Source organism: Siniperca chuatsi, linkage group LG14 (assembly GCF_020085105.1).
Source record: "Siniperca chuatsi isolate FFG_IHB_CAS linkage group LG14, ASM2008510v1, whole genome shotgun sequence".
Classification (NCBI taxonomy): Eukaryota; Metazoa; Chordata; class Actinopteri; order Centrarchiformes; family Sinipercidae; genus Siniperca; species Siniperca chuatsi.
In genome coordinates, this window is record NC_058055.1 from 27753278 (window position 1) to 27779625 (window position 26348).

Genomic DNA, 26348 nt, shown 5'->3' on the forward strand with positions numbered 1-26348 from the left:
GACCGACAATCCGAAGCTCGACGTTATTAACAAACATCACAGTTATTACAGTCGTTCAGAGGAAAAGCAGCAGATCTGCACATCTGAGGAGCTGCAGCCAGGAAGGGATTTACAGGAGAAACGATGAAAACAGTTGCAAAATTCATTTTCAGTCAATCGATTAACTGATTATTCGACTAATCGTTTCAGCCCTACTTGTATAAACTGTTGGGGAGTTTAATTTATGACAAAACATATTTTATAAGTTTGTTTGTTTTGGGTGCAAAAATCTTAATTTGTAAAGTAAAGCTAGAAGAAATCTAGTAATGTGTACTACAGCACAGTACTTGAGTAAATGTACTTCGTTACTTTCCACCGCTGGTTTCTGAAAAGCTGAAACATGTCCCCGAGGGGTTCATATTCGAAGAGTACACCAGCCCTTTGTCATTTTAACAACCTCTACAGCGCCCACAAGGCTTTTACGTCTTAAAACGATGAGATATTGATATTTTACAGGCAGAAAATCCTCATTTATCTGAAAACACGAAGCAAAACCCTCAGTAAGTGATGGAAGAGGGGCTCTGAGCCTGAGAACGCTGCCTGCACGTGCATTGCAGAAGGAGAAACGTCACGAAAATTAATTTTCTTAACTTTGGTTACTTTTTGTTCTGACTGACAAATCATTTGTTGGTCACGCCTTCAGCTAAAAGCTCGACTGCACGGAGCAAATGCAGCCGACAGAAAAAGCTGCTTCCTCTTCCCTCGAAAGAGAAGACGATTGCAGCAATAAAGCCAAGCTCTGATTGGCCTGTTCGGAAGGCACCTTTCTTTCTTTAAAAAAAAGGTGCATATTCATCCAAAGAGTGCACAAATTAAGTTTCCAGTTACCCTCAAATCCATAATTATGTAAATAGAATATTTACTTCCTGTATAAAACTGTATTTTCCGTGTTTTTAATGCCTCTATTAAACTATTTGTTTAACTCTGAGTGTGAAAATGTGCGTTTTGGTTTGTCTTAACGAATCGGTTGGCAAAAGTTTTACGACGTATGATATCTATCTGATGTCTGTGCTTTCCAAAAGCACGTAAACTTATTTTATTCCCGCTTCATGTTGTGAAATCTGCTCGTTCTGGTTCTTGAACTCAGCCGCATTATCGCTCTGCGTGAGTGTCAGAGGAAACTAAAACCGGTGACAGCATTTCTGTGATAGCTCGTCAGATCTATTTAAAAAATGTAATAAGAGGGAATCGTAGAAAAGGTTTCAGTCGCAGTCGTCTGGACGCTGTTTTCAGAATCAAGACGTTTCGGCTCCCATCCGGAAGTCATTCTCAATTGTGAAAATGGTCTGAGAACTCAGAAATTTAAGCTACTCTGTGTTACATAAGCCCCGCCCTCAGGGAGGAGTCTACCTGAGTATCTGTTGATTAGCTAGTTTCACCTGAAACTGAGCTAATAGTTTCCATGATGGCCCAGTAATCAGTAATCAGGCCTATTGTTTTCTGGCTGCACCTCCCTCATCACTGTTAAGTGCCTGATTAGCATGTGATTGGCTTGACCAAGGTGATAATACACTCTGATAGACTTTGGGCAGATTGAATCTCAGACCACCATTTCTGTTCAAAGAGGGGTTTTCTTTTTTCACAAAAATGTCTTCTTTGACTCCTCTTTCAAACCAACTCTTCTCTCTACTTCTCTCAACTATTAGCTCAGTTTCAGGTGAAACTAGCTATCAAGAGATACTCAGGTAGACTCCTCCCTGAGGGCGGGGCTTATGTAACACAGAGTAGCTTAAATTTCCCGTCCCATTTTTTCACAATTGAGAATGACTTCCGGATGGGAGCCGAAACGTCTTGATTCTGAAAACAGCGTCCAGACGACTACGACTGAAACCTTTTCTATGATAGATCACTCCTGGACGAATGAGGGACGACACCGTCTTAATAAGAGGGAATCGCATAAACAACGAGGACACCGGACGGCGTTCGCCCTCAGTGATAAATGGGAAATATGGATAATTCATGAATGATACAGATATGATAATAAAAATGTAATTTAAGAAAAATCTAATTACCTCAATTTTAATGTTTGTAATTATTTGACAATTTCTCTCTTAGTTTTTCAGGAGAATTGATCATTTTTCTTTTCTAGCAAATCATTTCGTCGAACCTTTACTCATGTGAGGAGACTCCGTGCTGCGTTTCCCCCGTGGTCGGCCATTTTCATTGGCTTGAAGGCGCCCTGGAGAGTTTTCTTGTAAACAAACAAAAGTTACGTTGACGTTCTAACAAACGTGTCCATTTTCTTGCACATAAAACATTTACAAAGCTGATTTTTTTAAGTATTTTAAATCCTGCTTTGTTTACATCCATGTTTGCTGGCTTACAGTCTTCTTCTTCTCTGCCTTTGCTGGCACATCGCTGCGTTTCCTGGCGTGTCGCTGCCACCTGTGGATCAGTGGAACAGCGCGAGCACGAGATAAACAAGACGGGGAAAGAAAAACTGCTCCACAGCGCTGCTAGAGGTCAGAAACTCCACAGGGAAGCTTTAATGTTTGTAAATGCAAGAACATGACGGAGCTTGTAACAGAAAGCAACAGAAGTGCGGCTCACTGTTCTGCAGGAGCAAAATTCACATCAAATTTAACTGAATAACAAAAATACAGCACGCTTTAAAAACAGTGCAGTCTCGTGTGTCAGTGTGCATCCTCTCTACTCTTGTTTATCTTCCTCCTCCTCTTCGTCGCCCTCACCGTCGCTGTCCTCTAACAGGCGGGACTGAAGAGCCAGCCGCTGCGCCACAGCCGTTACCATGGCAGCGCCCTTCCCGCTGCCGTCCTCCGAGACGAGGAAGGTGACGTCACACTCGGGAGCGAGGAGGCGCACCGTCTCCTGGAGCTCCTTGCTGAAACTATGGAGGGGAGGGGGGGGGGACGAGGAGGGGGAAGAGATGAGAGACAAGAGATGAAGAAAAACGAAAATAATCTCTTCCCTCTCATTATCATGAGAAAATTGTTTTAGATTAGATTAAACTTATTGCTAAATTAATTAAACTGTAATTAATCATCTCAGAGCAGTACTGAGGCATATAGTGGCAACGCACTGTAAATAAACAGTTTACAGTGTGAACATGTGCAGCAGTTACAGTTACAAATGCAACATCTGTCGTTTAACACATGAAAAGGAAATAACACTGGGGGACAGGGACGCGACGGGACCTTTAAACAGTAATTCACGGTATTTTCTCAACGCGCCGTTCTTCTCACAAAGGCAGGAAGTGCGGTAATGTGTCAACACCCAAATGCGTCGCCTCCCGCCTGTTCACACAGACGGATAAATCTAATTTCACATCTCCCTAAAACAAACACGAAACAGCTGTTTCAGGACTCGACGATAGTTTGGGCTTTGTAGCAAAATGTCTTTTTATAGTTTCTCTGCCTGCGTCACTGACTACAGGAGAGTTTGCCAACCAAACTCAATGCAGTTTTCAGTAGATATTAGATAACTGTCTCTATTTTAAGATTAAAATGTCTTTTTTTTTTACTGTCTATTGTGTTAAAGAATGTTGGCGTTTAGCGGTCAGCTGTCCAATATCAGAAGATGGTTTAAAAGCAGCTCCAAACTGTATCGCCAGAACGACGCCGCTCCACTTCTCAAATCAAATCGAACTTTTGAACGAATGATGGGAAAATTACATCAAAGGGTCGAGACGTAGAGCAAAAACTGCATTTAAATATCTTGGTGTGACGGTTTGTCGTTGTTCAGAGTTCACATCTTAAACTTGCAACACTTTATTTTAATTGACATTTAATTAATGGCTTATAACACAGTATAATGTAGGTGTAAGCAGATATAAAGTGTTTATTGAAGCCGTTGGCATCAACTTTATCCCCTGTGAAGCAGCCACAACTGGATGCTGGTGTATAAACAGATGATGAATGACAATATAGCACAGCAGTAATTACATAAAATACGACTTCTGAGAAGATGTTAGAATTGCTGAAGATACTGTACGTTAATAAACACTTAAAATGTCCTTATAAATGCTTATAAGGACATTTTAATGTGTTTTAAACACTTTAAAACTCGTATAAACTGGCTTTTACATTTTTCTTGACAGCGTTTCATTCTCATGGCTTTCCTTTCGTCTCCACTCATACTCCTCCTTACTTGGGGTGTTTTCTGTAGACCGTCCCGTCCACCCCCACGGTGGTCTTCAGATGGTCCAGCCCGCGGTTGACACGGATACGGTTGGCGATGGTTGCCAGGGCAGCGGCGCAGAGACGGGCGGAGCGTGAGGAGACGGCGCTGCAGACCAGACGCACCACACGAGAGTCGACTTCGTCCCATTTCAAACCCAACAGCGTCAGAATATTCTGGGCGTTTTCCAGACCGCTGTCCTGCCTGAGACTCAGAAAACATGGAGGAACGAACAAACAAAATGGTCAAATGATAGAAAGCAAATAAGTTAAATAAACAAGTGCTCATCTTACTGTGATAATCGTCATGGCGACTGATATAACTGATATAACGATGTGATGTCAGAGCGCAAGTTGTCCGAGCGGCCAAAACGTGTATTAAAACAACGTGGAGTGGGGACTCACCTGGTTAGTTACGCAGTCCGTTTATAATACTTCCCCGCAGAGTAACGCGACCCGCAGCAGGTCGGAGCTTTTCTGTTGTTTCGTGAACACGTCGAGGTGTTTTGCAGGAGTTTTTCAAGCGAATCAAAGTAACCAAAAGACGTCAGGGCACCGATCACGTGGGTTAACTGTGACAGGACGCGTGATTTGGTTGCAGCTCCTGATTACACGGCAAAATAGCTCGGGTTTATCAGTGAAGTGTATGAGCTACGCGCACGAGGCGTATGCGCTCGCCTCCCGTGTGAAATGGCCGCGTCCTTGCTGCTCTGCATTATTAGAAACTACTGTATGACGAACTGGTCGCGAGGCGCCTCCTTGCAGTTTTCATGCATGACTTCAGCGTTGTTGCCTGCGGAGTTGCTGTGGCTGCTCTGACAAACAGCATGATGGTGCTCAAGTGTTGTAGCGTAAATGCTGTTAATAACTTTTAGATATAAATGATCCTGGCCATTCAAATTAACGCAAACCCCCACGGATGTCGCGTAGCTCTTAGTATGACGTCATTTTATAGACCGACTTCCTCTCAGCAGCCCCCCGGCTCTGACGGACCTCCAGCGATCCCTGACTCGGAGACTTATAATGTGACAGTGTTGAGTTTGCACTGACAGCGACAAATTAACACGACAAACAAACTGAACAAAAATAAAAGGCCCGGTTCTTTCTTCAAGTGAGGTAAAGAAAGGCTTAAAAAATGTTTTTAGAACCAAGATAAATGTTTTAAAACAGCTCAGTTTCCCTTTAAAGAAAGCGTCGGATTGGAGAGTTCACGACTCCAAACCGCAGTATCGATGCCTCCCGACGAAAGGTGGACGATTGATTTAAGAAGCCTCCATCGGACACTCACTCCTCAATCTCAGAGATGAACTTGGTCTCGAATTTGCCCGGAGTCAGCAGCGCCTCCGAGGCCTGTCCCTTAAACAGCAGCTCGTCCTCCGTCAGCCTCACCAGCAGCAGCCGAACGATTTCTCCCAAATACATGCCGCTGATCATCTTCTCAAAGCTACAGGAGGAAACGGGACAGAGAAGAGACAAAAAATATCCATCATCTAAAAGATGGGTGAGGACCACGTGAAAACAGATCTAATAAAAAAAAAGGATAAATCAGTCTGTTTTGCATATAAAAAGCAGCTCTTTTGCGTTTTCTCTTGATTTTCCGTGACTGGAAGCGTTTTCTGAGCTGTCCTCATCACAAGACGCCACAGATTGTGTTGAAACATACAATCTGGGAGACATTTTGTATAAATCAATCTGCTCTTTGTATCCACGCTAGCGCCATGTCTCCAGGGACAGTCCGCTCACCACTTTGGTCCAGACTGAAATATCTCAACAACTATTAAATAGTTTGCACATGAAACGTGCTTCATCGTTCGTGCTCCCCTCAGGACGAACTGTAATAACTCTGCTGATCGCTTTGTTCCCACATTTCCATCAGCCTCAGCTGTACTTTCTCTTTAGCGCTAATTAGCTAGCATGCTAATATAACCCACCCAAAATTTGGTGTTTGTATTGTGTGATCAAGTGTTTGTCATCATAACAGGACATTTAATATATCCATCCAATGCTAACATCAGGATAACAAAGTCTTGAGTTTCCTGTTTCACCTCAGAATCAGACACAAATGTTAGCATTTAGCTCAAAGCGCCGCTGTGTCTAAGCACAGACTCACAGAGCTGCTAGCACGGCTGCAGACTCTTAGCCTAAAAAAAAATAAAATAAAAAAATGCTTGGTGTCTTTCCGAGAAAATCTGTAAAAAGTGAAACTGATAAGCATTAGTCATATTATTTCCAAAGGCACAACAACCACTGAAATTTGTATTCTGGTGTTTACGTTTCATGTCTGAAATCCTCACATTTGAGAAGCTGAGAACATTTGGCATCTGCTCATCTACAGATGACTTAAATGGTCGATGTATTATTAAAACCGTTGGGTGGACTAATCGTTTCAGCACTAAAAACATTGTCTAAAATGATCCTCATACTTACGTGTGGACGCCGGGGTTGATGGACGTCTTGTCCACCACCACGTCGAACTCCGTCAGGATGTCTTTCAGGGAGCCGTCGTCCCCGAAGCCGCCCCACTCGGTGTTGATGCACATCCGCCCCTCTCTGCCCTCCACGCGCTTCACGTTCGTCATCTCCTCCATGTAGCAGGCGTTGGTTCCCGTACCTACAGAGGAAGAGAAGCACGATGATTGTTTGTTTTGTTTTGGTACCATCTAGGCCCGGGGTCCGATTTGAACACAAAGAAGGTTATCTGAGCACGTGGCAGCTCCTGATATTTCTGCTTGTAATAACACTGGAATGCTGCGTTCATGTAAAAACTAAATCTTGCAGTTTAGTCAAAGAAAGAACAGATTAAAAAAAACAATCTGCTCTTTTTAGCAACGCGGTGTGACTCTAGCGATGGCCAGTCGTGGAAGAAAATGTACAAATAACACTGAAAATACTCCACTGCAAGTAAAAGTCCTGCATTCAAAAGCTTAATAAGTAAAAGTATGTGAGTATTATCAGCAAACTGTCCTTAAAGCATCAAAAGTAAGAGTCCTCATTATGCAGAACGGCCCCTTTCAGAGCGTTTATCACCAACAAATACAAGTAAGAGCACTTTAATGTTGTAGTTTGTCGAAGTGGAGCCGATCGTAGATACTTGGTGTACATCTGGGGAGGTTAGTAGTTCAGTACTGCATCATATGTGTTGTTTTTTTAATGTAAAAAGTAACTTTAAGTGTTTAAATAAATGTAGTGGAGTAAAAAGTCCAATATCTCCCTCTGAAATCTAGTGGAGTGGAAGTATAAAGCAGCACAGAATGGAAATATTTAAAGTACAAGTATGTCAGAATTGTACTTAAGTATAATACTTGATGAGTAGTAGAAGTATTCAGATCCTTTACTTGTGAGTATTATCAGCAACATGTACTTAGAAAAGTAAAATGCTTCCTGTCAGTGTTTTATTATATCTGATGTTTCTGGATTCATATTCCTGCTGCATTCATGTGTGTGTTGCATTTTACTGCTGCAGATGTTTCAGGCTGAGCTCATTTTAACTGCTTTATATACTGCTGGGTAGTTTAACCTGCAGCAATGCATCATGGTCTATGAGATCATCACGTGTCTGCAGCGTCGCCGTCCTGCGAGAACCACGTATCTCTAAAAAGTCGACTTTTCATGAGACAAACAGCCTGTTTTCCAGTTAGCTCCTCCTTTACAACATTAAAGTGATGAATAACGCATCACGTGATCCTGAAACGGGCCATTCTACATAACGAGCGCTTTAACTTCAGGTACTTTAAGTATATTTTGAAGCTGACTCTGAATGTTTGTAAGAGAGTATTTTTACACTGGGGTAAAAGATCTGAGTACTTCTTCCATGTGCACGTAAAATAAAATCACAGATCTTTTCCTTAAATCCAGAGAAACCCTAATGGGCAGAGGCCGCTCCGTGTCCTGAAGTTGTTTATTTATTTATTAAAACGCGTGGTTACCGATGATCATGCCGATCTCACAGCTCTGGTCCTTGTAGCCGCAGCTCATCATCGTGCCCACCGTGTCGTTCACCATGGCAACTGAGCCTATATCATAGTCCTGCAGAGAGAGGGAGTGATAGAGAGGTGTGTTTACGTCCTTCCTATTTATAATCTGTATACCAAACAACCTGCCTACACTCACACACACACACACACACACACATTGTCTGAGTCTGAGCTGCTTCTGACAGACAGCAAAGAAACAAGAGACGCGGAAAAACCTGCACAAACAGCATCTAATCAGCTTCATGTGCATCCAGAAATACCAAAACCGTCCCAAAACGTATGAAAAAGATAAATAACCACTGAGATCTTTACAGCACGCACGAATACTCGGGTTATTTCGTCTTCTTTCTTCGTGTATTATATGAATGTATTTCATACTGAGGTTCATCAGGCACACGGGGACAAATCCAGCAGAGAACGGCAGTGGTGGAAGAAGTTTAAGTAGCAATACTACAATGTAAAAATACTCCATTATAAGTAAAAGCATTCAAAGTGTTACTTAAAACAGCTATTTTTAACACTGTATTAAATGAAAACATGAACAATGTGACGGTGTGTCTCTGCTGCTGAACCTGCAGCTTCACGGAGCTTCACAGTGACTTTCAGCTCGCTGTTCGTCTGCTGCTGTTCTGGTTTCCTCTCAGCTCTCAGAACGTTGTTTCCAGAGAAGAAGAAGCTGTAAAAAGCGGCTGAACGCTACCTGCTCGGCAGCAGCCAGACGCAGTCAGAGTCCAGCTGCTGAACGTAGCGGAGCATCTAGCAGCTAAAGAGCCAGATGTTTCCCTCAGCAGCTGCTGGAGACCAAACACAGAGATGACGGAGAGAAGACCGGACCGACGTCCATCAGGAGACAAAGACACGCCTCCTGACGAAGCGTCATGTGACTCTGACACGCCTCCTGACGAAGCGTCACGTGACTCTGACACGCCTCCTGACGAAGCGTCACGTGACTCTGACACGCCTCCTGACGGAGCGTCACGTCGCTGCTGGAGGCGGAAATAAGCTGCTGCTTGTTCACAAGTATCGACTTAAAAAGGTGATGATATGTCAGTGTTGTGTTCACAACTTCTTTTCCGCCAAGCGGCCAAAAAGAAACCCCAGGTATTGCAGGTTTAAGTAAAAGTATTGTCAGCAAAGTCGTACTTGCTGCAAACTTTACTGATCGTGTGAACTCATAAGCTATCTTATTGGATTGTTATCACAGCGTAGGCAGCGTTTTAATGTTGTGGCTTGGTCAAGGTTGAGCTGATTTTAACTGCTTTATATACTGTTTTATATTTGGTATCAGTGTCTCTGCCTGGACGTGTACAATCCACACCCGGACCCTGATTTAGAGGTGCATTCTGGGAAACAAAAGCAGGTTGGACTGCAATGTTTGGGTTTATTGCATTCTCCTCACAATGCCAAATGACCACTGGATGGATCCCCACAAACAAACTCCCAAGATTTTAATCTGTTTCTTACAAAGAACGTGACTAGAGCTGCAGCGAATTTTCACAAATCGACTAATCTACTGATTATTTTCTTGATTAATGGAAGAAAAATACCCGTTAAGAGACCAAAACCCGAAGACATTCGGTTTTAAAACGATATAAAAACAGAGAAAAGCATCAAATCCTCACTTTTGAGAAGCTAGAACCAGGCGGTGTTTGGCGTATGTTCAGTAAATGTTCAAATCAATCGAATCATGACATTTCATTCCATCATATTGCTTAACATCAATCCCCATATGAGCCTCGGCGTTTCAGACTGACCCCTCTCCGGTGAATGGCCTCTTTCAGTAACTTCACCACGTCTTTTCCCTCCACCCCGGAGCAGTTGAAGCCTTTGGTCCAGCGGATCAGGATGCTCTGTGTGGAGAGAAAATTCAATAAATCGAATCCTAAATCTTTCTGCGAGGTTTGCTCGTACGAGCGTTTCAAGTCATCAAACTCTCTCGTTGCAAATCGTTGGTTTCAGTCCGATGAATGCCGCGTGTTCGCGAGGAGGCGAGCGTTTGTGACCCTTAAAAAAAAACAAAAAACGGCCACGTACGTACGGCTTCCTGTTCTGCTCCGTTTGTGGGAAAGTTTCGTTCACAAAAAAACAGTTACCGGAGTTTAAAAAGAAGAATTTCACAAGTCCTGCTGTCAGAAATCAGCAGACAGAAGGGTAACAAGTTCAGCGATGTTAATAGTCGTATTAAAAGACCGGAAATATGATTTAATACAGCTGCCAGTGACGTGACGTCGGAGCAGAGCTGCACTGTGACTGAAATAAAAGAGGTGGCCTAACAGTTTGGCACGAAGCTAGACGCTAACAAACGTCTTTCTGCAGCAAACGAGAGAGGCAGCTCCGGTGAATATGATGAAATACGCCAAAGAAAATCATTAGATGTTAAAAAAAAATAACTCTCAGTAAACTGGCTGCCACGATGACGATGATTCATTTTGCATTACGTCTGTTTTGTCACGCTTAAGCTCCAAATTCATTTAGATGAAGGCATTGTAAGTACAAGCGCGCGTCCCCCCTGTGTATCTGTCCTCGACTCGTACGACGGGTCCGCACCAGTCGGACATTTCGTTCGTACCTAAACCGGCGAATACAACAAATTCTCTTAGATCTCTCGTACGTGCCGCTTAACAACGAATCGGTTCTTGCACGAGGAACATCAGGTGTGCATTTTAAGGGCTGGGTGTCCTGACACGAGCTGCAGACAGGCGCCGATTCACAAAGATCCCGAGAGGACGTACTCTGTCCCATCACGGACACATTTCTTGTGCGACAAAGACAAACAGTTTTAAATCTGGACTGAAATATTTGAATGTGTGTGTGTGTGTGTGTGTGTGTGTGTGAGACCTTGTCGATTTCTTTCTGTTCGCAGGGGAAGGAGAAGGTGAAGCCCAGAGGAAGAGTTTGTCCCTTCAGATCCTGAGAGACGAGGAAATCACTGAGACAGGCCGCGATGTGGTCGAACAGCTGGACACAGGGAAAGACTTTTTAACTATCGTGTCATTTTGAACATCTCAAAAGATATATAGATAGTAAGACGGCGTCGTCCCTCGTTCGTCCAGGAGTGATCTATCGTAGAAAAGGTTTCAGTCGTAGTCATCTGGACACTGTTTTCAGAATCGAGACGTTTCGGCTCCCATCCGGAAGTCATTCTCAATTGTTAAATAATGGGACGGGAACTGGAAATTTAAGCTACTCTGTGTTGCTTAAGCCCCGCCCTCAGGAAGGAGTCTACCTGAGTGTCTGTTGATTAGCTAGTTTCACCTGAAACTGACCTAATAGTTTCCATGATGGCCCAGTAATCAGGCCTGTTGTTTTCTGGCTGCACCTCCCTCATCACTGTTAAGTACCTGATTAGCATGTGATTGGCTTGACCACGGTGTTAACACACTGTGGTAAACTTTGGGCAGATTGAATCTCAGACCACCATTTCTGTTCAAAGAGGGGTTTTCTTTTTCCACAAAAATGGCCTCTTTGACTCCTCTTTCAAACCAACTCTTCTCTCTACTGAGAATCTCCACCTCGCTGTCATCAAATGTGCGGCTTGTAGCTTTTAGACGCAAACGCACGGCGCTCTGCAATCCCGAGTTAGCGTGTCGTCTGTGCTGATAAAGTCTTTTGTGAAGCGGCTGTTTAGTCTCACCTGTGTACCGTTCTTTGCGGTTTTCCTCACTGCACTGAATGGAGTAAACTACATTACTCTGTTTCTGTGTGGGCATCTTGTCCTTAGGGTGAACGAGTTTCTGTCTTAAAGTGTTGCCTGGTTTAAAGAAAACAGGAACATCGTGCTGTCTAAAGATACTTGGTAGTTTTTCAGACAGTCCAGATACATAAGGGATGGAGACACCGTTCCTTCTTGGTTCAGTTACACTTTTGTCCTGTTTTATAGATAGTAAGGATGTCCTGAAAACTTTTTTAAAAAATCAGCTTTGCGAATGTTTTATGAAGGAAGGAAATACCAAAAACATTTGACGGAGCTCAGCGATACATTCGGTGGGTTTTGTTGAGTAACGCTGAGTTTTGTCTGTTTGCTCCGCGGGGCACCTTTCAGTTACGCATTTAATAAAACAGTGCAGACTATCATCAGTTTAATTTTGCGTCACCTGCTCTCCAGTCCCCAGCATCATCTCCTTTGGGATGGCACAGATCTGACTGTCCATCTTCAGCACTTTCTGCTCCTCCTCCACCACGCGGACGTGAAGCACGCGGAAGTTCGTTCCACCGAGATCCAACGCCAGGAAGTCGCCTTTCTCTGCCGGGAGGAACAGGTTGATCAGCGGCGTCAAAAGTTAAGTATCTGCTTTTCTCTGCACTAATGCATCGATAAACAGTTGAATCAATCTAGCAAATTGTGATAAAACTGGTTATTGTGGCGGTTAAAAGATAGAAATATTGTGTAAAACTCTGCTTAAAATGATTTTTAGTCTCCTTTGAAGGTGCCTGATCATTTCAAATTGATAATGTTGTTTTAGTCTTTGTGCTTTACTCTCTAATCTTTGACTGACGTTCAATTCGAGCGTCTTTTTTAGGAGAATATTACTGTAAATAAAAACATGGATTACAATTTTTTTTTTTAACGCCCCCCCAAAAAACAACGTTGGCTGGATCTTTTACAGCCCTGAGTAGTGTCTGCAGGCATTCCTCTCAGGCTGCATGCAGCCCCAACAACCTTCATCACTGTGGGCTGTATGTAGCCTGAGAGGGGAAACCCAGGGCAAAACTAGTCTGATCCTACTCCCCACCCCCCCACCCCCCAACATTTCACTTTTTGTGTGTCTTTCTGGGATTTTTATTTCACTTATAGCAGATTTGTTCCAAAGAAGATACCGTTAGCCTCTCATTCTGAGAGAAAAGGAGTTAAAAAGTAGTAGCCTGCTTGATTTTATACTTTTAAGGCAGAAATGAAAGTGATGCAGCTCACGTATGGGGACTCTAATCCCTTCCAGTTGGCTCGGCGGTCGGACCCTCTTGGAATAAACAACTTTGCTTGATTTATATTAAAGACAAACAGCAAGTTTGTACTATGAATGTTTTCTTCAAACAACAACAAAAAAAGAGGTGTCTCTAAGCCCCAAGCATGCTGGGAAGTCTCCCATCTTTAAAAACTTAATTTAAAGAGTTTAGTGAACTCAAAAGAACTTCAAGGGGAACTCATGTTGCCCATCTGGCTAACTGAAACATACCCGTCCCGTCCGGTGTGGCCCTGACGAAGGTGGGCAGCATCTTGACGGGCGCCTTGTGATGAGTGTGTTTCCCCAAACCTCGAACCAGATCCTTCCTCAGCCGAGCAGAAACCACCTGCAGCTTCTCCAGAGACAGATGGAAACACTTCAGGTACTCCTGCACCTGCAGACAGACATACGCAAAAAAACAATACATGTGTAATAATAATAATAATAATAATAATAATGATACAAAATGTACTTAAAATTAACCATTTGTTTCTGTATGTTTCGGCAACACGTTTATGTACTTAGGTTTCACGATGGCAATAAAACAAAGTGAACTTAAACCAAATCAAAAATCAAATAGAGACAGTTTAAAGCAGCCTTATTATTTCTAAAATGTTAAAGTTTGCTTCGTTTGTCTGTTTAAAAACTTTTTGTTTTATGTGATTTGATTAGTTTATTTCTAACTTATTTTCTTTAAACACCACACTGTGCTGTACATACACAGTATACACTACATTTAAATACACACTGATAAAAAGGTACAGTCGGCAGATAAATAATAATACTGTTGTGTTTTTGTTGCCTATTAACCACATAAATGACTTGATCCATGAGAAAAAAACAAAAAGTGAATAATAATAGTGATAAATAATAAGCTTTGTTCATGCGGCACAAAGTTACACATGGTTGAACCAGGATTAAAACATTTCAGGAGGCAACGAGGCGAATGAAATCAGACGGTTAAAAATAATACAAATATAAAAAGTGAACAGATTTCACATCATTTATCCACAAGATGGCAGCGTTTCCTCAAAATCTGCAGCATCAATCTGCAGGTGGGAGTTCAGGGGGAACAGACTTCAGCATAACACATAATCATGAAACTATGCTGCACGTCAGGTCACACCCGCCCCGTGCAAAAGAGGTTTCCAATAAACCTGAACGAACTGTTACGGGACGTCGTACTTACACAATACAGCTCATGGCCTTCTAGGAATCTGTGGCCACTTACACAACAAACCTGATCTCATCTCAGCACGAGGAGTCCTGCTAAACGGTGCTGAGAGTTTCCTCTTAACGTCTGTTAAGAGTCACTCTTAATAAAAAAAAAAGAAAGAAAGACACCTCTTGATTGATAGATTGCGTGCTTGGCAGGACTGTGTCAGCGAATGTGAAATAAAATAAACACACAGGAGCGCGAGGAACAGAATTACTAACTAGACGCTGAAGAAAACTTAAAAACAGGACGATTCTCGGGGAAGTTCTGAAGCGTCTCTTTTCTGTGATTTCTAAGAGGATTTGTGGAGGTTTATTCGCGACGGACATCAGAGATACTGATATCCTCGGGAAGTGTAAGTCGCACTGAATGATATCAGTATGTGTTTCGTGTCTGTGAGTTCAGATTTGACTGACTGACTGACTGAATGGGGCTTTTCAGCAAAAACATTCAGGCAAATCCTGCTGCTGTACATTCAGCCCTCCTCTGACATTGCCAGTCTGGCTAAATTAGACAAAATATAAATAGATATTAAGGAGTTTTATTCACAGATTCTACAAATGATGCGTCTGGTTTTATATTTTTGATATATTAATCCCTGTAACTCAGTTTTAAATTCACCTGGTGGTCTGTCGAAGATGCCAACCACTCAGTTTTACATTTCACTGCGGTCTATGGCCAACAGAAATACTAATAAGAAGACGTGTGTGTGTCTTAAGACCTGTAGCGTTTACGCTTCTGTGTTTCTGCTAAAGGAAATGTTTCAGAGGCGTATTCTGCAGGAAGAGGCCTGGCTGCTACAACATGTTACGATCCTCTGGAGATGGCAACAACAATTCACATTTCTCCTTCTGTTTCCCGCTTCCTTAAAAAGCTGGGAAAAAAAAGCTGCACTGGGCAGCTGTAACGTACCAAACTGCATCTATATTTCTACATTTACACGTAGTCCTCTACACAGGTGTGACCACACCTACATTGCAAAGCACTTTCTGTAGCCAAAACTGTTTATGTTCCTGTTTATGTACAAATGAAAACTGAGGTTCAGAGAGAGTTTTAACTTTCCGGAAATTACTGGAAGTGAACACAGACATCAGTCAGCAAAACATTACAAAAACACTCATTTTAAATAAAGTGTACTGCGTCCTAAATGACCGCACTCATCCCCAACATCCAGGAACACGAGCTGCTGTTTTAAAACAAAAACCCTGTAAAAGCATCTTGTACACGACGCCTATAATGCTAACAGACTGAGGCTAAAGCTAACGGGTCCCAGCTGAAAAGTCAGCATCCTCACCAGTTTACAAGACACGTAGAAGAAATAAAGCATGCATTGTTCTTGTATTGCAGGGTATAGCTGGTTAGTCCTATTGTTATCGTACAGTATTATTAAAATAATAATGGAATTAAAATGTTAATTTTCAACCCTTTTTGGATGCTAACTACAGAGATACACACTCGCACAACTCGCAACTCGGAGGTTAGAGTTATGCTTTAATGTTTGCATTTTCAAAGACTTTGTTTCAATTTCGTAACGGAAAAGGCTTTGAGGACGAGCACGAGCCGACGCGTTCGGCAAACTTAAACTCGGGTAACGAGTTTGGCTTCGAAGATGCTGGAGCGTAACTTCCCCGAGCTAAATGAGTCGCTAACGTTAGCCTAAACTCTGATAGCATCAGACTCTGCACACCGAAGGTCAAACCTGCACACTTGGCATGAAGTGTGGATACAAAACCAAGCGGCAACCTCCTGCCAAATAAACACGTTTACATCCTGGTACAAAAAAACGGTGTTGGTCTCTATAATTTCCGCGTCCATGACAGCTGTTTTATACAGGTGGGTGCCGTCACAGGTGGCTGGTTTCATCCACCAGGCTTCATTCGTTCTTCAGAAACCTATGGGTGACGTCACGAAGACTACATCATTTTATAGTCTGTGACACAAACGCACACCACTCCTCTCTTCTTCTTCTTCTGCAGTAATTTTCCAGAGGCGTGTTTGTTCAGGCCTCGTCTCGCTCTTTCTGTCATTTAATGTCCTCTTTTTCTTTCTGTCTTTTGTCTCTACACGCTCGTTCCTGCTTTTACTTCAGCGGAGGCGTTGCAGACTTCATTCCTCCATCGTGACTCTGATGGTCCGGGACTGTTAAAGGCGTTATATTGGCTTGAGCCAGCCTGCAGACACAGTAACTCACTGTGCAAATGTGGACAGTAACAGTACAACATATTTCACAACAAAGATTATAGAAAAGTCCAAACTATATATACAGACCCCTTTTGTTGGGAACCACTGGACTAAACTAGCTAACTGTATATGTCGTTCAAAACTTCAAATTGCATGCAACGCATACGGCAAAGTCCAATTTTGCAGGCTGGACTAACATTGAGCAGCGACGGCGTGTCACTTTACGTGCGAATGTCGTAGAGAAAGAAACGTCAGGCGATGTAGTTTAAACAGCGACCAAGTCTGCGTAGGGGGGCAAACAAACACGGGACTTTCACCCAGGAGACCATCGCGTCCCGTGAGAAAGCAAAAGTCAACGTTGAATTATTTAAACTTTTAACGTTACAACGTTACGTTTTGTTGCCTAAGCCTAACCAAACCTGACGCCTCGCTGGTGACGTCATGACCGTTCGAGGTGATGTGTGGCATTTGGATGCATCTCCCCATCAGGCTAACCTCTTCACCATCTACACCATGCTGTTGCATGCTGACCTAACCACCCCGCTGTTATTATCGTCAGACCCCAGGATGTTTTATGAGTCTGCGGTGGCCGGTGCTGTCCTGTATGCTGTTGCATGCTGGGGCAGCAGGCTGAGGGTAGCAGGCTGAGGGCAGCAGGCTGAGGGTAGCGGACGCCAGCAGACTCAACAAACTGATCCGTAAGGCCGGTGACATTGTGGGGGTGGAGCTGGACTCTCTGGCGGTGGTGTCAAAGAGGAGGATGCTGGGTAAACTACACGCCATCTTGGACAGCGTCTCCCACCCGCTCCATGACGTGCTGGTCAAGCAAAGGAGCACCTTCAGCGGAAGACTCATCCCCCCACAATGCACCACAGAGCGCCACAGGAAGTCCTTCCTGCCTGTGGCCATCAGACTCTTTAACTCCTCCCTCTAAGTGTCAGTCTGTATGACCCGAAGTCACTAAACTGGACATTGATCATTAACATCTCTGCCATACTTGAATAATTGTGCAATATTCTGTGTTTAATACTCCTGGGCAATATTTAGTTTTCCCATGTTAGTTTTTCCTATTTATTGATATTGATATTATATACCTCCATTATTACTGTGCAATATCTTAATAATCTCAATAAGCTACACTTAACTCGACAGTACATGCACCACTGCTTATTACTTATTTTATTACATTGTATTATTATACTGTATTATCATCATCATCAACCGGTAAACCCACTTGGTGCTTCACACTTATTTTATTTTATACTTATACCCACCTGGTACTTGGACCTGTTTTCTGACCTGTTTTATAGTGTTTAATAGTGCATCATATTGTTTGCTAGTACTTTCTCCTGTGTGCACTGACGTAAAGGCGAGCTGCTGTAACAAAGAGTTTCCTTACGGGGATCAATAAAGTATTTCTGATTCTGATTCTGATCTGATCTGCTCTCCACAGAAGTTAAAGGGAAGGATTGGCGTATGCACTGCACGCAGTTTGAAAGTCGTGATATTTGTACGCAGATTGAAGAGAACGGGCTGAGCAGCTACAACAGTAAAATGCTACTCTAACATTGATTAGCATTAACGATCTATTACATAACATATAATAATTTGCCAGTCAAGGCCACTTTTACTGCATGAGTACTTTTACTTTTGATACTTTAAGACACCTTGCTGATAATACTTTTGTTTAGGATTTAAAATGCAGAGTATGTTTGCATTGTTGCAGTGGTACTTTTGCTTAAGTAAAGATCTGAATACTTCTTCCACCGCTGCTCGCGTGGCTGCGAACCTTCGGTCTCGGTGTAGGTGATAACAGTGATTAAGTGGGTGACCAACAGAAGGAACTTCAGCCGAAATGGTCGATCGTGACGTAAGAACTGGTGTCATCGTGGGTGTCTTATCAGAGTCTCACCCAAAAATTCAAAACATTTTTGAATTTCAGAGAAATGAACAAGACTTCTTGAAAATGTCGCAGCATCACGGCCGACTAAGAAACATTTGCAGGAGGTTTTCTGGGAATAAAGAGGAGTGTCGGGTGTGACCTTTCCTGCATCTGTCCCTGAAAACTTCTACTATTGTAAAATTAAGGAAATAAAGTCATGTCACTTAACGTCACCTAATACAAATGAAAATGAATGTATGAATCCTCCCAGCAACAGGCTGTTTCCTCCCACAGTGTGTGACACGACTTAAATCACACAGACGGAAAGTAATGACTGTTTTTACACCGTCACGGTGATACAGTCAGTTCTCCACATGGTGACAAAAAGTTGCTGTGCTCTTTTGTCGGCAACAAATCCTAATTTTTGCGTTTCCTTCCACTCAGTTTGAGCGAAATCATGTCTTTATATGTGGTTGTGTATAAAGACTGTATGCCATTTGTACTGTACTTGTAACCGTTGGTCAGAGGTATTCAGATCTTTTACTTAAGTAAAAGTTGCAGTACCTGAGGGTAAAATTACTCCACTACGAGTACAAGTCTTGCATTCAAAATGTTACTTAAGTAAAAACACAGAAGTGCTAGCAGCAAAATGTATTTAAAGTATCAAGTAAAAGTACTAATTAGGCAGCAGAATGACCCGTCAGTGTGACTTTATTTTATTGTATTATTATGTATGCAGCATTTTATGTTGTATCTGATCAAATTAAGCTAATTTTAACTACTTTTTAGGCTGTTTGGTAGTTTAATCTATGACAATTAATCTATGATTAAACGCGGGGCATGCGATTCTAATCCAACACGCGTCTTTTTGACAGATTCAGCGAATATCTCCTCTCGGTCCGCTAGCTGTGCGTTCAGTGCGAGCGCTGAAACAGCCTCCGGTGTTTGTACGCAGCCCCGGCTCTGTAAACGGGAAACACACAAAGATGCTCGGACCGAGCCACGCAGCGCTATTCCAGCCATGATTTATGTGTCCGGTGACGTTAAAACGACTTTCTAGTTTGCCAAGATGTGCTGCTGCTGTTGTGATGTTAGCTACAGCAGCAGGAGAGTTGTGAGCGTCGCTGTCTGGAGCTGCTGTGCTCGCTCTGGGAAACCGCCTCGTCCTCTCTGGCTGTTAGCTTCGCAGCAGCAACTGTAGCGACAGTCTGCTAACCCACAACCTAGCTAAGCAAACCTACAACCAAGCTAAGATAACCTACAATCTAGCTAAGCTAACCCACAACCTAGCTAAGATAACCCACAACCAAGCTAAGCTAACCCACAACCAAGCTAAGCTAACCCACAACCAAGCTAAGCTAACCCACAACCTAGCTAACGTTAGTTACATTACTTGCTGTGTCGTTGTTCACTCTGTATAATCGTATTTGTCGTGGTGTTGGACTTCTCCACCTTTGATCTATAATGCATCAAACTGAGAATATTTTTGGCGCATGTCCAGTTTAAAAACTCACATATCAAAGTGCAAAATGTGTGATTCTGACCGACTTTCTTCAGAGCTAACATCTTTCTTTAATGAAGTATTTACACGTTTAGCATTCTGGGATAAAAAGGCGCCCTGTCTCGTATGACACATGTCCTGCACCAGCTGAGGAAGGAACCATCAAACCCAGACCAGCACATGGTCACGGCGAGTTTCCTGCGGCTCGGTCAATACTGACTGTGGCTCGTCTGCACTGGTGGTTGGCAGACAACAACGACAGTAAATGTATTTCCTGCTAAGGTGACACGTACCTTACTGAGCGTGTCCGGAGGGATGCCGTCCACGTCCAGGGTCGAGGCGTCTCCGCTCATTTTGGCCATCTTGGAAATCTGTGTGCCGTTCTCGCCTTTCGCCTCTGCGCTGCTCATCTGCACAGAGAAGGTCAAAGGGTCACAAAACATATTGTCTGATCTCTACAGGTATAGAGCCACGCAGATAGTTTCAGATCTCCTGCCACCACCCTAATACTGCAGGTGAAGTAATCCTGTTTGTGGTGCTTGCAGGGTTAAATAATTACATTTGGACGAGACTAAGGCTTTGTTCAGACTGCAGGCAAATCAGATCTTTAAGACAGACTGTCTGCGCTGTTTTTTGCAAGTGATCAGATCCGATTTGTGTGTCCAGACATCACCAAGCTATCTGCATGGGTTGCTGTGGTAACGACGTAGGGGTCAGTACCTCACGTGCGCTAGCGACGCAGCTTTGCAGCATGAAAAATGTACAGAAGCCGCCCCAAACTGCCAGCAGACAACTTATTTCAGCGTCTGTCCACGGGCCGTTGTTCTCTGTGTTGTTTGAAATCCGATTTGAGCGTCCAGAGAGCTAAATGCTAATGTCGGCATGCTAACATGCTCACAATGACAATGCTAACATGCTGATGTTTAGCAGGTATAATGTTTACCATGTTAGGTTAGCTTATTAGCTTGCTAACATTTGCTAATTAGCACTAAATGCAAAGTAAATTAGAGGCTGATGGGAATTAGTTTTTTAGTATCAGCATTTGGTTATAAACCGAAGAATTGGGCAAAAAAAAAAAACTTTTGACCCTGATGGTGGCGCCAGAAGAAAAGTCAGAGGATCACAAATGTTATCATGATTCGTCTTATTTTTCATTAAACCACCCAGTAGTTTTTGAGAAATGTCATTAAAAACCACAAATGTCAACCTCATGGTGATGCTAGATAAAAAAGGGAGGATCACCAAAGTCAGTAGGATTCATCGACCATGAATGTCTGAACCAAATGTGTGGTGAGCTGCTAATGCTGAGCTGCTAATGCTGAGCTGCTAATGTCGAGCTGCTAATGCTGAGCTGCTAATGCTGAGCTGCTAATGCTGAGCTGCTAATGTCGAGCTGCTAATGTCGAGCTGCTAATGCTGAGCTGCTAATGCTGAGCTGCTAATGTCGAGCTGCTAATGCTGAGCTGCTAATGCTGAGCTGCTAACGTCGAGCTGCTAATGTCGAGCGTATAAACAGATGAGAGTTAAAAGTTTCACTTTAAAAATTGGAACTTGATATTGGGGTTTTCTGTTTATCTTCTAAAATTATCTGGTATCCGCTTCTGCGCTTAACTGCTTGCAAAAGTTGTCTTTTTAACAAATATATTATGTTAGCATTCAACAGTTAGCCAACAGTCTGAGCACGGACATGCTATCAAAACCTCACGGGGAGGTGTAACTTAGCTGCTAAATGTTAGCCAACTGACTTGAGAGAAAGAAGGAACCAGTATTAAATAAAATAAACAGCTACATGCTAATTAAGTCATAACAGAGGCATTCAGAAGGTCAATTAGTAGCTAACTAGCTAAGATAGCTGTAAGCTAGTATGGCTAATTTGAACTTTGAAGCTCTAGGCTCAGTCGCTATCCTTGATATAACTTTCTAGACATTAGAGAAATAAGTTTCTCTATCTGTAATTTGCTGAGGTTAAGCTAAATATGTTCTATTTTTATCTGCCAAAACACTAAAATGTCATTAAAAAACTGAATGCTGTTATTCCACAGACCTTTGTGTGTGTTTTTTTTTTTTTTTGTCCCCAAAAAGATATTAAGCATTCAGATGGACTTTCCTCCTTAAAAAAAGTCCTTCTGGCAATCCAACACACTAAACCTATAAAACGCTATAATGACGAGATATTCACAGCAATAAAGTGCTCAAGTTCCTGAGGAAGTACAATCTGATGACTCTTTATAGATGCTGTAGTTGTGGTTTAAAACGATGCTCAAATATTTGTTATGCTTCGCCAGCTGTGTTTGGACTCACCTTTACTCAACATTGGTTTTGGAGCCTGAACCCTCGTTGAGCTTTAACAGACTAACAAACATTATGTCACCTGTAATTGAGCCACAATGGTGGTCGGTTCACCGCTCTGGTCCAGACTGAAATATCTCAAGAAATATTTGATGGGTTGCCATGAAATTTGGTGCAGATATTCATTTTCCACAGAGGAGGAATCCTGATGACTTTGGTGATTGTGTGACTTTTCCTCTAGCGCCATCTGCAGGTCAAAATGTTAACTATCCAGTGAAATAGCTCAGCACCTACCGGATGGATCGGCTCAAAATTTGGTACAAACATTGATGGTTCAAAGGCGACGTATCCTACCGACTTAGGTGATCCTCTGGCTTTTCGTCTAGCGCCACCAGCAGGTTGGTTACAAATTTAAATGTCTCTGCAACTATTGGATGGTTTGCCACGAACTTTGGTTCAGACATTCATGTTCGAGACAAGATGAATTATAATAACTTTCACTTTCATCTCAGAGCTTCTCACATCTGGATTTTGGCGGTTGGACAGTACGAGGACACTGTTTAGTGGTCTTTGACAGAATGAATCAAACTGAAACTGTTAAAAGTGAGGAGGACAAAAATAGGACTTTGAAAAGTCTCCAGTGGAAAGTACACCCTTGAGACCACCTGACTAGATTTCTTTGTATTTGTAAATTCAAGCCTTCCTTTCGGATGTTTTTAGATGCATCGAAAATGCAGTTTAAAATGTGGATTGTTTGAAAACTCAGCTGAGATGGTGCATTCCTGTGCAATCATATTTCCTAATCAGTTCACTTTGAATGCACTGTTATGCAGATAAATGTCAAGGTTTAAAAAGTAAAGAAATCGACAAGGAACCTTCTTGTCCGAGATCATGTGGTTTTACAGTAAGACGTGCGGATTTACCGTCCACAAACAGGAAGGCCCAGTGACACACAAAAAGGGAACAAGCCCTTATTTCACTTCCACGTACTGTCCATCATCACACTGGTCCAAAGACTCCGCAATATATCTGACAAATACAAACCAAAGTAAACTTTACTGGTTAGTACATCCAACCAGTGTGCCGGCAAAACCCACCAGTGAGGCTTGAAAGGAGGAGGGAGCTGTAAGCAGAGCACATCGTCATGTGAGGTTGTCTTTTAAAGGAAGTTTCTACGTTGTCGTTCGTAAGTGTCGTTCCATTTGTCTGAAAAACTGAAGTGAACTTGAACTCGGTGAGATCGACCTTCGGAGGGCTGAGGGAGCGGGTCAGCGACCATGGGGAAGTGACCCCCAACGCACTGCCGTTACGCATTTGCTGCAAGAATACATCCATGGTTAAGCGGCAGTAATGTACATATAACTCCTGTTGCCTATTAGCAGGTAGTTTATTAAGAAAATCTCATTGACAGCTTGATATTTTACTGAAAAATGTCTGCAGTTAATATTTACTTGGATCTGTAAACGCATGGAAAAATGGCTGTTTTGCAAGACATCATAAACCCGTAACAATAACAGTTATAATCGTGACACTGATCACAAAGAGAAATGTATAAATCAGAAACAGATGCAGCTGATTACAAAGCCGCCTACATACTGCGTACACATCCCGGTGGTTTGTTTATGCAGTAAAGCGCTAAGCCAACAACTGGCGGTCGATCCGTGATAGTTTGGGCTGAAAGTGTAGAAGGGAGGTGCGCTCCATTTAAATCCCCCGCCCGCTGTCCCAGACGTCTGCTGTCACGCGATACCGAGGGCCGAGGGGGGAATGAACCGCCATTGAACTCCTGAACTCGACCCGATCGGTGCAGGATTAGTTGAGTAAAGTGTCTGAATACAGCAAGTGTAAGCGGAGACACAGGTTGGCTCATTTCTAATTTATCGTTTCGAACAGAAACACAATTCATCCCAATTATTTCTGCCCACACAACTATTATTATCGTGTTGGATAATATATCTAAATTCTGGCCAGTAGAAAACTTCCTCTAACTTTAAAGCTCCGCTAATTCATTTGTGGATCAAATGACTTTGAGGTTTTGCCCGTCGCCAGCTCCGCAGCTCAGCTTCACGCGGCGTTTTCGCTTCTTTCAGCCAGTTGTTTTGGTTTTACCAAAACGTTTACGAGCTCCGACGTGAACGTAGCGGAGCATCTAGCAGCTAAAGAGCCAGACGTTTCCCTCGGCAGCTGCTGGAGACCAAATTTCAGGAGTTGCATTCTCCGCAGTTGATCTTTCATTCGGATCAGATCAATAATCGAAGCTTATAAACGTAAAGTTTTCGGACCAGGACCTTCGGTGTTTGGACCAAGTGACTGATGAAGAACAACGCGTGTCAGATTTAGTAGCTACAGCTGTTATTTCAGTGTGTCAGATAAATATTTAAATCGACATTTAGGTAAATACAAGCGTCGGATCGGAGCAGATATAAACTGAATCCTTGAGTTTAAGTTATTTGTAACTTTAGTCACTTGCAAATGTTAAAAGCTGAAACGAATCAGGTGCATTTACTCAAGTGCTGTCATTTTGAGGTACTTTAGACTTTCTGCTTGCTCTCTGCTTCGACTTTAGTTACTTTACAGATTTTACACACCGCGTGCGATCGGTTCATAAAACATGATGCATCGTTATAGATTAAAGTAACCAACAGTGTATGAAATATTTAGAGTTAGTTCCACCTCGTCCTCGTGCAACTACAACGTTAAAGAACCGCTTAATACATCAATAATAATGATCAGTTTAATAACATCGACAGTCTGTTGAAAATACTTGAATACTTAAGTGAGTAAAATTGTGAATGCAGGACTTTAACTTGGAGCATTTTTCTAGAATGGGGTTTCACCGAAATACATAATTTACATACTTCTTCCACCGTCGCTCAGGTGATTAAAACAGGTTGTGACACCTGTGAGCTCAGGGGAAGATCCAGGTGATGGCAACACGCCCATCAAGACTTTGTTGTGTTTTTTGGGTGGAGTGCCTCTTTAAGATCATATTACAGGAAAAACCTGTAGGCTCTTTAACTCCACCTGTCGAAGCTGAATCCAGCCAATGGGGCGATTCCTGCCTCAGAGTTGATATGATATACAAAAGTGCACTCATCACACAGGTATCGGTCTACGTCAGGAGGACGAGGCCGCCCCTGTCAGCATGAATGAAAACCTGTAACACTCACTTTCCTTCCAGCTGGAAACAGGTTTATTTACAGGAGGTTGTATCTGAGCGCCGTCAGTCACACCTGAGCAGGGACACAAGGTAAAACACGTTTAGCTTTGGCTCATTTCAGCTGCTGTCCAGGTCTAAGTTTAAAGTTTATCCACAGTCTTCAACCCGGAGCCGAGCTTTCCTCTGGGCTCCCACAGGAGGCGTTTCTCACAAACTGGGCCCGTTTTTTAAAAAAGGTTGAAGAGAAATGACCCCGGTTCATGAGCTGACAGAATACAGCAACAACATTACTGGCTGAAGCCACAACCATAACACAGCTCAAGGTTTCAAATCTGAGGTCCAGGGGCCCCCTCTGGGGTCCCTTTTAAAAAAGCAAGCAGGAGGTCTGTGGGTGAAATAAAGGAGCTGCTGTTCCACAAGAAACTTTAGTTCTCTTTAAAACCTAAATCCTCTCAGGACAGGACACACACACACAATCGTCCACAGTGGCTTTATGAGCTTTCATGGAAAATACTGGGACCCACTTCATGAGCCGGATCACACAGCTGGTCTACACATATAACAAGTGAAGTAAAGTAACTCACCTTCGCGTCCTGCCGCTCTGACTGACAGGAGACAACTTCCTCAATGAAGAGGGAAGGATGTGCGAGCTCAGTTTATACTCTGTTTACACCCACCACATCTGAAGACAGCAGGGTTAATGTCACATCATGAGGGGGACGCGCTGTGCGTGCGTTTTTCAAGGCGCGGAGGATGTCGGGTGCGGAGTTTACGCGCGGCAGCCGCACCCGACGTCCTCGAAACAGCTGTTTCCACGGAACAAACCGACACCAACGACCACAGCCGAGCTTCGACCGAGAGGACACCGTGCTGTGGTGGTGATTAAGCCCGAAGGAAGCCGGAGGAGAGCTCGCTTAGCTTGCAGCGGCAGGTGCCTCCCTGCGCCTCCCTGCGCGTAATGGCGCCCGAGGAGCGCGGAGTTCTGTTCTGGGATCAGTTCACCCCAAAATACCCCCCCCCCCTTAAA

The 26348-nt window shown here is 43.1% G+C and overlaps 1 protein-coding gene across 4 annotated transcripts; it reads right to left on the reverse strand.

The window, feature by feature from the left end:
• Positions 1-2496: 2496 nt before the first annotated feature.
• LOC122887719 (hexokinase-2-like) lies at positions 2497-26268 on the reverse strand. Of its 4 annotated transcripts, none has more exons than XM_044221181.1 (12): positions 25906-26268; positions 25332-25394; positions 20166-20282; positions 13324-13486; positions 12244-12392; positions 10988-11107; positions 9904-9999; positions 8102-8201; positions 6603-6786; positions 5464-5619; positions 4147-4386; positions 2497-2887 (listed from the first exon to the last, which is right to left on the reverse strand). In XM_044221181.1, exons 3-12 carry the CDS (start codon positions 20280-20282, stop codon positions 2689-2691), a joined length of 1524 nt encoding a protein of 507 aa, XP_044077116.1. In that variant the 5' UTR covers positions 25332-25394; positions 25906-26268; the 3' UTR covers positions 2497-2688. The 4 variants fall into 4 exon arrangements, with proteins under 4 accessions (XP_044077116.1, XP_044077117.1, XP_044077115.1 ...); XM_044221182.1 differs by having other exon boundaries at positions 4147-4380; positions 25906-26265; XM_044221180.1 differs by lacking the exon at positions 25332-25394.
• Between the last annotated feature and the right edge of the window lie 80 nt (positions 26269-26348).

Excerpts from the sequence above, each read along its gene's own strand:
- LOC122887719 (XM_044221180.1), bottom strand. The coding sequence starts at position 20,282 with ATGAGCAGCGCAGAGGCGAAAGGCGAGAACGGCACACAGATTTCCAAG. Across the intron at positions 6,787-8,101 it reads TGAGATCGGCATGATCATCG|GTACGGGAACCAACGCCTGC; the intron begins GTAACCACGCGT and ends CTTCCTCTGTAG. Across the intron at positions 2,888-4,146 it reads GTCTACAGAAAACACCCCAA|TTTCAGCAAGGAGCTCCAGG; the intron begins GTAAGGAGGAGT and ends TCCCCTCCATAG.